General features: G+C 35.1%; 2 protein-coding genes across 2 annotated transcripts; one reads left to right on the top strand and one right to left on the bottom strand.

The window, feature by feature from the left end:
• The first annotated feature begins 6694 nt into the window (after positions 1 to 6694).
• LOC105163137 (transcription initiation factor TFIID subunit 9-like) lies at positions 6695 to 9050 on the top strand. Its single transcript, XM_011081386.3, has 3 exons — positions 6695 to 7145; positions 7824 to 8117; positions 8571 to 9050. Exons 2-3 carry the CDS (start codon positions 7857 to 7859, stop codon positions 8853 to 8855), a joined length of 546 nt encoding a protein of 181 aa, XP_011079688.1. The 5' UTR covers positions 6695 to 7145; positions 7824 to 7856; the 3' UTR covers positions 8856 to 9050.
• On the bottom strand, positions 8958 to 12760 carry LOC105163128 (putative GTP diphosphokinase RSH2, chloroplastic). The gene is made up of 6 exons (XM_011081366.3): positions 11673 to 12760; positions 11388 to 11573; positions 10543 to 11003; positions 10037 to 10195; positions 9602 to 9953; positions 8958 to 9379 (listed from the first exon to the last, which is right to left on the bottom strand). The coding sequence occupies exons 1-6, from the start codon at positions 12372 to 12374 to the stop codon at positions 9089 to 9091; spliced, it is 2151 nt and encodes a 716-aa protein (XP_011079668.2). The 5' UTR covers positions 12375 to 12760; the 3' UTR covers positions 8958 to 9088.
• Positions 12761 to 17022: the final 4262 nt, after the last annotated feature.

Below are 17022 nucleotides of genomic sequence, written 5' to 3'. Positions count from 1 at the left end.
TTATTTCTAGAAAAAAGAAACACTTATGCAATACATGAATTGATGGGTACGTAAAAAATGAATAGAAAAACATTGATCAGTGGGCCCTATTATAGCCCACAAGCAGATTGCATGGACGGGCCCAGTAAGAAGGTGATATGGTTAAAAGCCCATAAGGCCCAAGAGCGCCTGCAGAAATAAGCGAAAGTTAACCCAACCAAACACGCCCAATATTGGCTCCCAATTACCAAATTCTCCTCACTCACAGTCGTCGATCTTCTTCTCGGGATCAACTTAAGAACTCCTCTCGCGTTCTAACAGTCTCTCGCGGGAGGGCTTACAGTTCATCTCAGGTCTCTCTCTCTCTCTCTCTCTATATATATATATATATATATATATATGTGTGTGTGTGTGTGTGTGTGCGTGTGTGTTTGGATGTATTTGTATGTGCGTGTGTATATATTGACTGTGATGAGAAAGTTTTCCATCTTTTTTCTTAAATCTTAATTGAGCTTTGTCTTCTTCTTCTTTTTTTTCTCTAATTGAGGTAATGATCATGGCTGACTGGGTTGGATTCATTTGGTCGCGTTAATTATTGTTAATTTCTCTGGCAGGCGTTGTTTAATTTCTGTGAAATCTAATTAGGGTATTGATTTTCTTTTAATAGTCAGCATTGGGGATTCATTGGACGAGATTTGGGTTGTAATTGAATTATGGGTTTAAGTGCGCAATTCAAAGATGCTTGAATTCTATGTAAAATTTGCATTCAAAACCTAAATTTGGTAAAAGGCCGAAGGAGAAAAGGTGGAGTTGAATTTGCTGAGCTGAACTGAAAGTAACATTCAGTATTCTCGACCTTGGATTTTTCATTCGTTCTTCCCCTTTTTCTGGTTTTATATCGCATTCCTGGACATAATACATTGATAAGAATTCTCTCTTAAAAGGTGGCTTAGTTTCCTTACTGATTTTGGTGAAAATGTTCAGGGGAAACTAACATATGAATTCATGTTCAGATTTCTTGCAATCTGGAACGTGATCAGTGAGAGATGGCAGAAGGGGGAGATGATAATCCAAGGGATGCAAAGATCGTAAAGGAATTATTAAAATCAATGAATGTCGATGATTATGAACCACGAGTCATTCACCAGTTTTTAGAACATGCTGCAAAATCTTCAATTGATTCTGACGATGTGAAGCTTGCAATACCGTCTAAAGTCAATTTTAGTTTCTCACAGCCTCTACACGGCTATAACTCCTCGGACTTGGAGTTGCACTTAGATGACCTGAGTGGCGATCAGGGGGCCGAGCCGGAGAGACGCGATCCCGACAGCGGGGACAGATCTAAAAAATGGAAACGGGCTTCGCACAAGCACGGGCACGGGGGTGAGGCAAAGGAGAAAGAGCCAGTGGAACCCTCTGGCTCTTCAAGATCTAAGCCCCAGCATTCGAAGTCGTTGAGCAGGATGGCTAAGGAAGCCGCAGAGCAGACCAGCCAGGCCGAGGAACGAGAAAGGCTCTTGAGGTTAGCGCAGCTCGCTTCATGCTGGGAAGAGAGCAGGGAGGCCTTGCGAGGTGGTCAGTCTCAGGGAGATCAAGCGTCTCCGAGGTGGGATAACTCTTCCAGCTCTACGCTCTTTTCTGAAGCGGGGGATGAATCCTTCGATCTCTATGACTCTTTCACCTCCTTTCGCGACCAAAGCTCCTTAGTAGTGAACAACCCCGTTCGGGTCGAGGAATATGGGGTCCATGCTCAACTGCAGGTATTCTCTTATTTGTTGATCGTTGTTCTAGCGTTTGGTTTCTAATCGATTTCATTCGATATCGCAGGCATTAACCTTCTTTCGAAGCTTATCCATGAAATGCACTAACTATCGAAGAAGTTCCATATTATCCGATAGGAAGGTGCAGGATCTTCAGACCCAGCTGGCAGAGCGGGATAGAATGGACCGAGCTCACATGGAGGAGATGCAGACTTTAATCGAGAAGGTCCAGGGTCTGGAGAGCGAGCTTACAGCTGCTAAAAAGGATAAGGAGATCGCCCTATCTAAGGGCCGGAAGGAGGGATTCGATGTCGGCAGGGAGGTCGGCCTGGTAGAAGGCCACAAGCAGGGGCTGGAGGAAGGCCAAGCTGGTCGCATCACTTTAGAAGAACATCATCAAATCCTGGCCAGCTCTCGAATGTCCACAGTCCGCGATTTCTTGAAGACGGACACTTTCGTGACCGCTGTAGAGATTAAAGCTGCTGACTCTTTCGCCAAGGGTTACAATACATGTGAGGCTCAGATTAAAAAACTTGGCGGCTTCCAAGAGTCATTCGACCGCGGTCAGTTGGACATTACGCTTGATGGAGATCTTCAACCTTATCCTGCTGAGCCCGACCTCAAGGATGATGAGTTCGCTGCTTTGAGGGAAGAACTGGAAGCTGAGGCTGATGCTTGATGTGATCTAGTTCCAAACTTTTTGTAATAGAATCTTGATTTTGTTTGAACAATTCTTTCCGTTGATACACTGGCTAATGGTTTGCTTGGATTGTAATTTTTTGATATTGGATTCTAAACATTGAAGGGTATGAATTTTTGATATTGCCCTGTAAATGATGCTTCATCAATGGAAAAACAAATCTTTTGGCAGCTCGTACTTTCGCTCTCTTCTATCTCAGTTTATTGAACACTTCCCTTTTAATTGTAGAATGTATCTTTTTCAGATCGCATAATAGTGGTCTTTTTCAGACGCCAGCTCTCAACTTTTTCAGATCGCGTATAGTTGGGTGCCTCTTTTTCAGTTGGCACGAAGAGTGCATCTTTTTTCAAATCGCACAAGTTGAACGCGTCTTTTTCAGTTCGCGTGTAGTTGGGTGCCTCTTTTTCAGTTGGCACGAAGAGTGCATCTTTTTCAGATCGCGCGAGTTGAACGCGTCTTTTTCAGTTCGCGTGTAGTTGGGTGCTTCTTTTTCAGTTGGCATGGAGAGTGCGTCTTTTTCAAATCGCACAAGTTGAACGCGTCTTTTTCAGTTCGTGTGTAGTTGAGTGCCTCTTTTTCAGTTGGCACGGAGAGTGCATCTTTTTCAGATCGCACGAGTTGGACGCGTCTTTTTCAGTTTGCTTAGTTCTTCGAAGAATTTAATAACAAATAAAGACAAGCATAAAATACGCGTATTTCTCGGACCATTATAATATGCAAAGATAAGTTGGTTTCTTAAAATTGCTTCAGAGAAATTACAGTTCGTACAAGTTTTAATGACTGCTTTCTAATACAAAAAATTCGAGCATCGTAACCTTGATGTGAACTCTCAAACTCGAATTCCTCCAATGTGATCTTCGTACTTGGTGGCCTTTCGCAGGCTACTCAGTCTCCGAACGGTCGATTGGCCTTTCACAGGCACCCAGAATGCGATCTTGTCGCAGTTGATGGCCTTTCTCAAACTTTGGATAAAATAGATGATAAAACTCATAAGAATTTAAAAATTCTAATTTTGTAATTAATATAAGTAATATTAAAAGAATTTGATAAGATTTTAAAATATAGTTAAAAAATCTTTATTTATTTATTTTTAAATACGTTTATAAGCTCATAATATTTTATTATTTAATTTTGAAGGCTTATTTCTAGAAAAAAGAAACACTTATGCAATACATGAATTGATGGGTACGTAAAAAATGAATAGAAAAACATTGATCAGTGGGCCCTATTATAGCCCACAAGCAGATTGCATGGACGGGCCCAGTAAGAAGGTGATATGGTTAAAAGCCCATAAGGCCCAAGAGCGCCTGCAGAAATAAGCGAAAGTTAACCCAACCAAACACGCCCAATATTGGCTCCCAATTACCAAATTCTCCTCACTCACAGTCGTCGATCTTCTTCTCGGGATCAACTTAAGAACTCCTCTCGCGTTCTAACAGTCTCTCGCGGGAGGGCTTACAGTTCATCTCAGGTCTCTCTCTCTCTCTCTCTCTCTCTCTCTCTATATATATATATATATATATATGTGTGTGTGTGTGTGTGTGTGTGCGTGTGTGTTTGGATGTATTTGTATGTGCGTGTGTATATATTGACTGTGATGAGAAAGTTTTCCATCTTTTTTCAAAGTTTTCCAATTTTTGGAGAAGTCAAAAGTGCCCTTTATGATAAACTAACTGTGCTATTCAACTTTTCAAAATTTACATTAATTGATAAATTATTTTTGTTTCTTTCTTTCTTGTTATTAATGTAATGTGTTGGTTTATACATTTTACTCTTATTTATAATATATTATAAAACGTAAAACAATTATTTATTATATGTATGTAGGAACGACGTGCTACAACAACTAATATAAAAAAAATTCCATTTTCACACACAAATAGCGATTACTTACACCGTGACACTAATTTTTTAAATTACCAAAATTGTCCTAATGTACTTTCAACCATCCCTATTTAAATTCTTTTTTTAATCTATATTTATGCTAGCTATCTATATTAATATGAAAATTTTACTCACAAATGATGGTTTGTAAAACAAAAATACCAAATTTTGTGTATTAATAATATCACTAAATTATTTTATTTTTTTTAAATATGATATATTGATTTATATATTTTATTTATAATTATAATATATTTTAAAATATAAAAAAATATTTATTATATGCTCGTCAAAATAGCGTGCCATAACGACTAAGTGCATATATATATATATATAAGTAAAATGATTTCTTGTGCCGCCCTATTCTTAATTACAGTGTGGATGGGTTGGTGGGTTTATAACATTTACTGCCGACCAAATTATTATTATTTTTTTAGTTGTTATTTATATTAATGTGTGTTTGTGTGTGCATATGAGTTGGAAGATCGATGGTGTCAGTAAGATGCTCATGCGTCAGGTTGTAATCAACATTTCTTTATGTCTCAAATTTAGTTTTTATTTTATTAATTTGGGCCCAAAATTAAATTAATTTACAGAGAGCTTCATGATTAATTACAGTTGTTAAGTATAAATACACTTTTTAAAGAAATTGCACAGACGTCTCTTTTATGGGGCATAATTGCAATTTTACGAAGATCGGAATATAGTTATGTAATTAGATATGACTTTATGGGTGTTGATATAAATAATTGCATGTATGGGTGGCATGTGATGTGAGGCTGATCAAATTATCAATAGCTTTTGTTTGTTTCTCTCACACGTGAAAAAGTTTGTTTCGGACCCTGTGAATTCGGTGCAGTAAAATTTTAGTTACGGCCTACTTAAATGGGTTTATATTCTGATTTGTGTTAATATTTAGGAATAGTTACACTGTTCTTTTATGGAATTTGAGGTAAATATACACAATTTTTTTGTAATTTAAAAAATTATATATAATACTCTTCATATTTGTTTTAGTTCAATAAATAGATTTAGTTGTTAGTCACAGTTCACGAGATTTGTTGATATTAACAAAAAAAAAATTGAATAAAAATTTATATTTATCTCTAATTAATTTACTACGGACTTATTGCAAGACAAATAAATATTTTTTTACGGAGGATTTTAATATAATTATACGAAACTTCATAGGAGGACAATGTATTAATCCTTAATATTTATCTGAACATATAGAGAATTAATTATCTCCTAATGTAAAAATAAAAAAAATATCTTGGACAATTCATTTATATTTGCTATATATATATATATATATATATATAACATCTTTCTCACTTACAAGTAGCGGTTACTTACATCGTGAGAGTAATTTTTTAAATTAACAAAAATGTCCTTATTCATTTTCAACCACCCCTACTCGAATTCTTTTTCTCATCCATCATACTGTCTATCCATACTAATATGAAAATTTCATCATACTAATTTTTTTTTCTCATATTGATATTTTCCTAAATTAGTTTTATTTTATTTATTAATTAAATATGATGTGTTGGTTTATAATCTTATTCTTATTTATAATATATTTTAAAGTGTAAGCAATTATTTATTATACTCACACAGGGATGGCGTGCCACAATAACTGTATATTATGTAAATGAGAGATCAAGGGTGACACCCTATAGACCAATCAAGGAGGTCTGCACGTGTGTAATGTGTGCCAGTTAGAATCCATACAATCAGTTTACAATTATCAAAAGTCAAAGTCTAACGACGTGAAAATTAAACACGTAGGACATGACGTTTAATTGGCTCCACTAAATATCTCGGCAAGATTTCAAATCCATGTGTTGGTGCGACGATGTTCACCTTAACTATTAGATTATGAAGATTGGTGGTATTTACAACTATTTTTATTGATTTTAATTTTTGTATGAGCTAATTCCATTAGGTTTTTATTTAAGTTTTGTGGAAAACAACCCAATATGTCATTTTTGAATTATGAATTATAATTTTATATATTTTTTTGAAATATTTTTATGGACTATTTTTTTTTTCAGAAAATCAATAAGGGTACAAAAGTAATTTCTACCGCATCATATAAGAACAACATAATTATTTTTTATTCAAATGGGTATTTGAAAAATAATTGAAATAATAAAAAATATTGGTAATTATATAATTATTTTTATTAAATTGATCAGACAAAAAAAGGGGTTGTATCTATTTTTAACTATATATATAGATTTCAAGTTTGGAGATAGGTAAAGAAAAATGAGGTATTTTTTATCTAGTAGGTAGATTATAGATTATATTATACCCATGTAAATGGTAAAAATCCACTCAGCAACATAAAAAGCCAAAATTAGATTAACCGTTGAATCCCGCCTTCTCTCTCTTTCCATTCCCGTCTTCGCTGTATCCCATCTCTCTCTTTCTCTCTCTCTCTCCTCCATTTCCTCTCTCTGCTCCTTCTCCATTGCAGAGAATTGGGGGATCACGACGGGGATCCGAACAGGAAGAGAATATTAGGAAAATAGGTAGAATTTCCATATCCGGAAACCCTTGATTACTTTTGCTTGAATGTTGTTCGCCTACATTGTTGACTTAGGTTCGAGAATCCAATGTGATGCCCTAACCTTAATTCTCCGATTGAAGGATCCTTCTGCCTCGAATTCGAAGAAGAATTCAACTTTGGGACCAAATCTTTGGACCCTTTACGTTGATTTCTTCAAAACCAAAAGGAATCCTGGAGGCCGGTCTGTTCAGAAATTCCAAACCCTGGTTTCTTTGAATATCCCCCCCTTTTTCTCCCCCTGTTGAAGGTTTGAATTTTCATCTTGTTTGGTTTTGTTAGAAGAGGAGTTTTGAAATGAATCCAGATGCAGGGTGGGCGTGAAGAAGCTGTCTTTGTTTGAAAAGAAACAATTTTTACTTTGTGGCGTGATTTGTATGGATTCGCCATTATTGACTTTGTTCATTGCTCTCTTCTTTGGTTTCTCTGCTCTCATTGTTGAGTCCCAAGAAGATGTGAATACCCCACCCATGGCTGACTGGGTTGGATTCATTTGGTCGCGTTAATTATTGTTAATTTCTCTGGCAGGCGTTGTTTAATTTCTGTGAAATCTAATTAGGGTATTGATTTTCTTTTAATAGTCAGCATTGGGGATTCATTGGACGAGATTTGGGTTGCAATTGAATTATGGGTTTAAGTGCGCAATTCGAAGATGCTTGAATTCTATGTAAAATTTGCATTCAAAACCTAAATTTCTTAAAAGGCCGAAGGAGAAAAGGTGGAGTTGAATTTGCTGAGCTGAACTGAAAGTAACATTCAGTTTTTCTCGACCTTGGATTTTTCATTCGTTCTTCCCCTTTTTCTGGTTTTATATGGCATTCTTGGACATAATACATTGATAAGAATTCTCTGTTAAAAGTTGGCTTAGTTTCCTTACTGATTTTGGTGAAAATGTTCAGGGGAAACTAACATATGAATTCATGTTCAGATTTCTTGCAATCTGGAACGTGATCAGTGAGAGATGGCAGAAGGGGGAGAAGATGATATGCCAAGGGATGCAAAGATCGTAAAGGAATTATTAAAATCAATGAATGTCGATGATTATGAACCACGAGTCATTCACCAGTTTTTAGAACTTTGGTACCGGTACGTTGTCGATGTGCTGACTGATGCACAGGTCTACTCAGAACATGCTGCAAAATCTTCAATTGATTCTGACGATGTGAAGCTTGCAATACAGTCTAAAGTCAATTTTAGTTTCTCACAGCCTCCACCCCGAGAGGTAAGTAGCTATGTGTTTGTTTATGTTAATTCTTGAAGTATCTTTAGAATAGTTCTGATCGTTGTTTGGGGGTGTCGATGCTTCTTATACTGTAATACGAAGTGGATGAGAAGTGTAGTTTAAGCATGCAGAACCAACACTTGCATGTAATTGATAAGTCAGTTTAGTTCAAATATGCGGTATCAAAATGAGTTTCTTTGATACATTGATGCAACTTGGATGGTCATGAGATTTGGTCATTCAAATCTTGCCTTTTTCTTAAATTGAAATATGTTTTTAAACTCCGCTCGTCAGTACTCGTACCCCAAAATGCACCTGATCATTTCTTAGGACTAATACTTTAAATGGCCAAGGAGTAGGTTCTTATGTGGAAAAATGCTCTATACTTTCCCTTTCTGTTAATACGTGACTTTGTTATGGATGCCAAGATATTCACACCAGAGCGTTTGACAGGTGCTGCTGGAGTTGGCTAGGAGCAGAAATAAGGTTCCATTGCCGAAATCAATAGCAGGGCCTGGAATCCCTCTGCCACCGGAGCCGGATACCCTGATTAGCCCAAATTATCAATTAGCTATTCCCAAGAGGCAGAATAACCAACCTGCTGAAGAAACAGAAGAGGATGAAGAAGCTGCTGATCCCGTTACCAGTTCTAATCCAAATTCTCAAGACCGTAGAGATTTGCCCCAAGGAACACCCCAGCGAGTTTCTTTTCCCCTTGGAGCTAAACATCCACGATGACTATTTTGTAATCATGTCAATTAGATCAGAATAATATATTGCGATGATGATGAATGAAATCATGTCTCAGTAACATTGAGATTCATGTATGATAACATCATCTTAATTGCAATTAGATTGGCATTTCATTTCATTGCAGAACCATGAAAATCAGTTTATGTACAAGAATGACTGGTTCCTTTTTCTTCTTTTCAATTGAATGGTACACTACGAAAGAATGAGTTCAACTAAGGTCAACTTCTATAGCTAGGCACAGCACTTGATATGCTGCGACCCTGGTCATACATCCGCTGGATTTCTTCCCGATACACAGTCAATGACTTATCTGGTATTGTTGGAGTCAGTTCCACCACATCCCCCATTTTCAGTTTACATGTTGGATCACTGACAGGCTCATGGTTTAGCCGTGGCCTAAGGTCTGCCTTCACCGGAAGCCCATAAGAAGTCCACCGAGAACTGCCTCGACCCGTAGTTTCCAACAGATCCATCACAGATGAGTTTGCAGGTAACTCCTGAACTGACATCTGCAAGCCAATTACTGGGTCAAAAGCTGATTCATGCAAGAACATATAATACACCAGAATAACACAAGTGCACCGTTTGACAATGTATCCATGTTTAACATTTGAATACTATTGATTAATTTAGAAATTCCGCAACGAGAGATGCATAAGCAACCCTATATTAAATTCTGAATAAGCTGTTATCTACTTCCAAGTCTTGTGCATATAAAAGATATCACAAACCTTATCATTCTCAATCATGATGACGAAGACAGGTCCATCAGAGCCACATTGAGGTTTGCATGAAAATGTGCAATCTTTCGAATGGGTAGGGAACATGCAAGGTAGCTTTGTGGAGTCAAAAAGATCAACAGATGACCTGTCTTTGCTCATGGCCTCGCACTGCCAGGTAATGACCCATCGCGCCCATTCAACCATCTGAAGGACAAAGGAAGAGTATTTACAGTCACCTTCTTTGTATCTCCAGTGGGCAGCAAATCCATACTCAGCTTGCAGATGCATCTTTTTTGTTCGGATCTGAACTTCTACAGGAACCATACTCTCAGATATGACTACTGTATGTAGGGACTGGTACCTGCAAATTGTAAGATTAACATTAGGCATATCATGTAGCAAAACCCATTAAAAGTTGCATCTCCACTTTGAAGTCAGGCTTACCCATTACACTTCGGATAAACTATGTAGTCCTTGAACCTCCCAGGTATTTCATGCCATAGCTGCTGCACGACTCTTAAAGCTTTATAGCAATCTTCTTCAGTTTCAACTATCAATCTTAACCCGTGAATATCATGAATTTCATCCATATTTAGCTTCTTCCTGGAAAGTCAAAAATTACAACTCATGAGATATAATTACACGAAGAAGCAAATATTGAACAACCACAGCGTAGACGAGAAGACGACTGTAACTCTGAGATCTCTTTGCAACTTGCAAACACATGTAAATCGATAAATACACAACAATTATCCAAATCAAGTAAATGGATGTGTAATTTCAGAATTCTCACTCACATACTACTCACTGCTCAAAAGTCTCTTGCTCGACATGACTTATGCTGATGATAAATCGGGGGGGGGGGGGGGGGGGGGTAAACATCCACTTCTTTGTGTGTACCTACATATGCTTGTTTATGAGAGAGAGGCAGAAGGGAAAAATCTACGTACTTCAACATTTTGGAATAGATGCTAAACAAGCTTTTATGCCTCCCTGACAGACAGTGGTAGGAAACTGAACCAGCCTTGAGAGCTTGCTCTAGCTTCTCTAGAGAAGAAGTAATTACAGTCTCATCAAACGACTGCAGGAGCTTGGATGATAATTCTTGGTGCTGGACTGGATTGAGATGTTTGAAACAGAGATTTTCTAGCTGTTCTTTCCAAGTGTAGATCCCTAATCTATTTGCCAGTGGCACAAATATTTCTGAAGTTTCCTTTGCAAACCGTTGTTGTTTGTTCAAAGGTAATGCATCCAAAGTCATCATATTGTGCAATCGATCAGCCAGCTTTATTAAGACAGCCCTAGCATCTGCCATAGCGAGGAACATCGTATGCAATCGATCTGCTTCAACAGTTCTATTGGCAGTGTTATTCTCCCTTGCAAGCTTGCTCATTTGGCTCAGCTTAGACACCTGTCAGAATCACCACACCTCAGTACGAGTCTCCTTCAACATCAAAAGTTGAAAGCTCATGTTGTCTAAACTCCAAACCCACATTATCCAATTATGAAAAATATAATTAATAGACATCTGTCCTTCAAGTCATCACTCCTTTTGTCAATCATAAACGTATAGGCAACCAGCAAAATCAAGAGAACAACAAGATATCACCAAAGTCGGGCCATATTGATTAACAACATCCATTTACAGTAAGAATTGGGCGTGTTATGGCAAATAGCCAGACCAGACATTAAGTTGAACTGACAAGTTGAAATGATATGTGATTACAAATCCTATAACTGAACTAAAGCCAACAACAAATCTGATAGAGAAGCGTAAAAGTCATATGTCCCTTACCCCTTCCACTAAATCAGCCACTCCAGCTCCAAATGACCTTGAGATATGGTCATAAGTAACAGACGAATCGTCAACAGTGTCGTGCAAAAGGCCTGCAGCAACAACTGTAGAATTAGCACCAATGTTTGCCAGTAGAATTGCCGTCTCCAAGCAATGCTGCAAATAAGGATGCCCGCTTGCTCGCGTCTACACACATCAAAAGCATCACAATGCTCAGCTTAAATTACCGTCACACTTTCACATAATATGCAAAAATTATCCCAAAAAGAGAAAACTGCAAAATACCTGGCCTCTATGAGCCTTCTCTGCTTCATAAAAAGCCTTGACAACAAAATCATCCCTGAAAACCAAATGCCTCGACTGCGCATCAGAAAGCAAGTCTTTTGCATAAGACGGCAAATCCAGCTCCAGCAAATTATCCTCCATGTTGAAAGTAAGTTCATCATTTGACATAACATTCGAGGATGAGGACAAATCAAAGTCCTTAATATCCAATGCCAAAGGGGATGAATCATAATCTACACAAGAACCCAACGCATGCCTCACGAATCCATTAAACATACCCCCACTAACATACCTAATTGAACTGAAATCAGCGCTAGTTCTCCTGTTAGGGCTTCGAGAACCCAAACCAATTGAACTACTAGGCCCTTGAAGCACAGAAACCGGGCTGTGATGAGCCTGATCTCGTTTCCACGACGAACTCAACGAAGAGTATCGGAAAGAAGACCCCGATTCCTCGGTCCTATCATGCCATAAGGAACCCAATTCCTCCGCCCCGGTTGCATAAGTCGCAGATTTAATTGGCGGGGTCGAAAACAAGCAAGATAAGCCCCCCGCCACCGCTCTTTGCGACGGAGATGCCGACGCCGACGACGTTGACCGGCTGTTCACGTCTAAATCGTACGAGGCATGGGAACTAATCTGGTGGGGAGCCGAGCACACGCTGCTTGGGCTGGCGTAAAGAGCTATCGTCGGGACCGTCATACTCTGAACCAAATCTTTCAGCCCCGAAAACTCGTAATCGCAAGAACTCCAGTAATCTCAAGTCCTAATCTCTGCTCTAATCTTCAATTATCACTATCTAAATTCACACCCAGATAATCTAAAAAGAGAAAACAAACTGAAGTATCAAATTCCACGAATTATGGCGCTTTTATATACACACACACAACACAAATATATACGGATCCCAGAAAGACTTTTTCGATTAATTTTTCGGGGGGAAAAAAGAACAAACAGAGAAAGGAAGAGTCAAGACAGTGAGATCCCGAGAAGAAGAAATCGAAGGAATTTTAGAGAGAGAAAATTCCGGGGGTATGCTTCTTTATTCTTCTTCTTCGCCGATCTTTTTCCTGATTAGCTCGTGAGAATGTCGCTGCTTTAAGCCAATAATCGTGGGAATAAGAAGACCTTAATACCCTCGGAAAGTACCGGAAATAACGGGTTTGTGAATTTGTGCTTGCTGCTGCTTTGCAGCAAACAAGGAACCGTTTGTTCACTCTTTTTTCAGGAAAATTTAATTTATTTCAACTAGTATTTTTAGACTTCACTCTTTAATTATTATTAGGAATAATTACACTGTTGTCCCTCTATTTTGATGTAATTATATATAACTTTATTATAATTTGATATTTTCACCCTTATTGTAAATGAATTTTTCAATTACATAACCATTTTGTTAATACTCGTAAATTTTACTAATAAAAGTATTTATTCGTTAGATAAAGACATACGTCAAAAGTATTAAATGTAATTTTTTAAATTATGAGGATTTTATATATAATTACACTAATTTTATCGGAAGATGGTGTAATTATCCCTTACAACTATTATTAACTATTAATTATAATAGTATAGTATTATGCAATGATTATTTCAAGATTCCCAATCTAACTTTGAGATTTGCGGATAAGTTCATACGATTAAATTAATCCAGCTGGTCTTTGGATAAGATTGGAATTTACGTTGGAGCGATTTGCAATTATTTTAATATTTTTACGCTAGTCGATTACTGTCATCCAACGAACCAGTCACTCCATAACAATTTGCTTATTTAAATATGTTTACTGTCAATTTTGATTCATATATATGCACACCACTTCATTATTTCGCTAACCAACATCAAATAAATACAAATAATCAATAACTATTATTAAAGTACATCAGTCCTCAAATATCAATAACACCTCTTGATTATGAGACCTCAATTTCGTCAATTAAATTAAATTAAATTAGCTGTAAACTCTATATGTTAGCTATTGTTATTCCATTTTTTTTTTTTGTCCAATTGATTATTTAGAAAATTTACATGCCCTAATTGTTTTTTTTGAAAAATGAATATTTCAAATTGGGAGTAAAAATAATAATAATAATAACAATATTTATTGAAGGGTCATTAATTATTAATATGTAGACATGTCATGAGGCATTACTGTACTAGTAATAATGCACTTCCATTAGTCTACAACCATTAGAAGCTTCTTGCAGATATTATTTACATTTAATTAAATAATTATGCATTAAAATATTATTGTTCTTAGTTTAATTTATTTTAGAATTAGACCACGTAATTCTTTTCATAATATTATTATTGTACATATATAATTGCCTAACCTATTAAAACTATTATTTAAATTAGTCACCTAAATGACTTGACTGCCAAGTTAAGTTGATTAAGAAATAATAAGTGGACCACCAATTTAGGTCATAATTTATTTCGGACTAATTGATTTTACAAAGTGATTATGGATTTTGGATTTACGATTTTAATAATTGTTGTTAACTTTTAAAACCAACTTCATGTTATATGGTTAAATTTAATGTCGGAAGTGATTCCTGAAAAATGAAAAAAAAATTATATTTACATTGGAAACGTAAATTTAATGTCGTAATTATAAATATTTATTATTATTTAAAAATTATAAATACCCGACTAATAAATAATTAAATACCAATTGCATGTAAGAGTAGTTATTAATTAGATTAATTCAAAATTTTCATGGACAATGTCATTTTCTTTAAGAGAATCGATAATTATATGATTAAATTAGTAATTTAATAAATTGAGTAACTAAATAATAAATCAATTTGAAGAATATATCAATATAGTTAAATATTATAAAATAAATTATAATAAACTCGCATAAAAAAAAATAACAAACATCCATATATTTAATGTAACTCAAATTCATCATCTAAAACTTGTTATTAAAAATCTGTGAACCCATATATTCCAAAAGAAATGGATATAATTTGATGCTGTGCACAATATTCCCAACTAGATTTCCTTGTTTGAATAGTAAAAAAGTGCTTTAACTAAAGTATTTCATTGCTATTGTTAATCAAACATGCTTACCTTTTTAAGTTAAAACTTTTTTATATTTAGGCATTTCTACTTATATTTATTTTCTTCTAGAGAGAAAAAGAAAAGTGATGATGCTGTTTTATGATTCTTGCCTCTACAAGTTGGAGAATGTGACCCATATTTCTCCCCCTCTCTCTCTCTTCAATATAAGCGTCATCGTCTCATATTAAAGATAAAATCAGTCCTATTCACAACACGAGCACACGAGTTAAATTTAATCTAAGACTCCGAACCCTACTCATTAACAATAATCCACTCTGTAACAACTCGTTTACCGCTGGACCAACAACATGTCCGTGGAGAGTATGCTCATTGTTACTAGAAGTGGGCGCAATCAGAATTAAAAATGGTTTATTTGTCTTTAAATGAAAAAAAAATTGAGTAATCCAATTTTTAATCAAATCGAACATAAAAAATCCATTTTATTATTTTTTGGTATTTGTTATTGTTCGATTAACTGAAATTTCGATCGGATTGAATGTGGTTGTACGGGACGTACACCCCTTAATGGCATGATATTATAAGGTTTAGTATCAAGAAGAATATGTGTGGAGTCAGCAATCCACTGAATCTCTATAAAGATACTATTTTCTTTTTCCAAAAATAGATTCCACAAATATTTATGGCCACATCAATAAAATTCAAAGATGATAAAAGTGAGGAGTTTGATGTTGTGTGAACCAGTGCTAGAGAGCCTGCAGCTGCCCATGTCTGTAGAGATTCTATTGTTGTAAGGGGAACTATTACCTGCATTCAGTTTTTTATTTTAAATTCTATTATATATCTATTAAATTTAATATATATGTACACATATTTTTTTGTATAGTTTTTTAAAATAAAATAAATAATATAATATTTATACACAATATATATATATATAATAAGTAAAATTGAAAATGCAATACGATTTAAAATAGAAAACGGCACGTAGAGGTAATAAATAGGAACATATAGGGTTTAGCTCTTTAAAAATTAATTATTAGCGGTATCTAAGTTAAATCTTAATGTATTATTGCCATTGTTCTTTCGGCTCACTTTTTGCATTTATATTATTTAATTTCACAAGATCAATATCTAATTCTTTTTCTTTGGTCAAAATAAAATGGAAATTTTATTTTTATTGTTAATAAAAAGAAAAAAAAATCACAAGGCTAATTTGGTCATTGCGCAGAGAGTACATAAAACAAGTGAATGATGAATCATAGGGACCTTCCCGAAGAATTTTCATAAATAACTGTGTATTAATGAAAACTTCATGAAAAATGGAGATTCTTGGGATTTGTTCGTATGCGGGACAACAGCGAATGAGCAACCACGTGGCGGTCGGTGAATGCCATGTGGTCAGCAACGACGGCCTGCACCTGCTTCTTGGATAGCTACTCCCACCTTCCCCTTGAATCCCTTTTTCTTTTTTTATTTCTTTAAATATTATTATTATTATTTTTAATATTACAATAAGGAAAATTTGCTTTTGGTGTCAATTATGTCATCTACAAACGTAGGAGGAAATGAATTTTATTTTTTATGTTACACTAAAAATTTTAATTATAATAATTAATTTATAAATCAGTCTCAAATATTTATAAAATAGAGTAACACCTATCGGGCGGGGTAATGGTTGGATTTGAATTCTGGAATAATTCCATCTACACCCTATGATTTGTGATAATTTACATAAATTATCTTTATCTTTTACATAATTACAAAAAACCACCCATTGCAATCAAAATGTAAGAATAGCTTGTATAATAATATTGCGTGATCTAAAATGGATGCATATATTTAAAAGAAAATAAGGGTAATTTGTGTAAATAATATTAATATTTATGATGGATATATGTATAATTTTTTAAAAAGCGAAAATGATTTAAAAAAACCATAGGTCAGGGGGTGAAAATATAATTATTCCTTGAATTTATGATTCATAATTTTATGTCCTCGCTTTCGCGATAGTTCGCTTAGCGATAGATTCATTTTTCAGTAGTTATAATTCGATAAGAATATTATATAACGATAAAATATTATTAGCTTAATAAGATTTTTAGTTAAATTTATTTAAAAAATATTATAAAGTGATAAATCTGAATAATATCTTTTAAGTTTATAAGAGGGGAAATATTTTATAAATAAATTATTAAAATACTTGGATGAAATAAAATTATAAATTAACCACATAAAGAGTTAGTGACCATAATTTTCTAATCAATATGGTATTTTTATATATAATAAAAATTATATATAACCCTTAATTCTGACTCAGTCTATTTT

The sequence above is a fragment of the Sesamum indicum genome, linkage group LG1, assembly GCF_026168435.1.
Source record: "Sesamum indicum cultivar Baizhima isolate 11 linkage group LG1, ASM2616843v1, whole genome shotgun sequence".
NCBI classification, from domain to species: domain Eukaryota; kingdom Viridiplantae; phylum Streptophyta; class Magnoliopsida; order Lamiales; family Pedaliaceae; genus Sesamum; species Sesamum indicum.
Note: the sequence above shows the minus strand (reverse complement) of the source record. Positions and strands in the feature narration are given on the sequence as shown.

What these genes read in the sequence shown, in the direction of transcription:
- LOC105163137 (XM_011081386.3), top strand. Translation starts at nt 7,857, where the DNA reads ATGGCAGAAGGGGGAGAAGATGATATGCCAAGGGATGCAAAGATCGTA. An exon ending in CACAGCCTCCACCCCGAGAG is followed by an intron (nt 8,118 to 8,570) that starts GTAAGTAGCTAT and finishes AGCGTTTGACAG; the next exon opens with GTGCTGCTGGAGTTGGCTAG.
- LOC105163128 (XM_011081366.3), bottom strand. Translation starts at nt 12,374, where the DNA reads ATGACGGTCCCGACGATAGCTCTTTACGCCAGCCCAAGCAGCGTGTGC. An exon ending in GTTTATCCGAAGTGTAATGG is followed by an intron (nt 9,954 to 10,036) that starts GTAAGCCTGACT and finishes TACAATTTGCAG; the next exon opens with GTACCAGTCCCTACATACAG. An exon ending in TCATGATTGAGAATGATAAG is followed by an intron (nt 9,380 to 9,601) that starts GTTTGTGATATC and finishes ATTGGCTTGCAG; the next exon opens with ATGTCAGTTCAGGAGTTACC.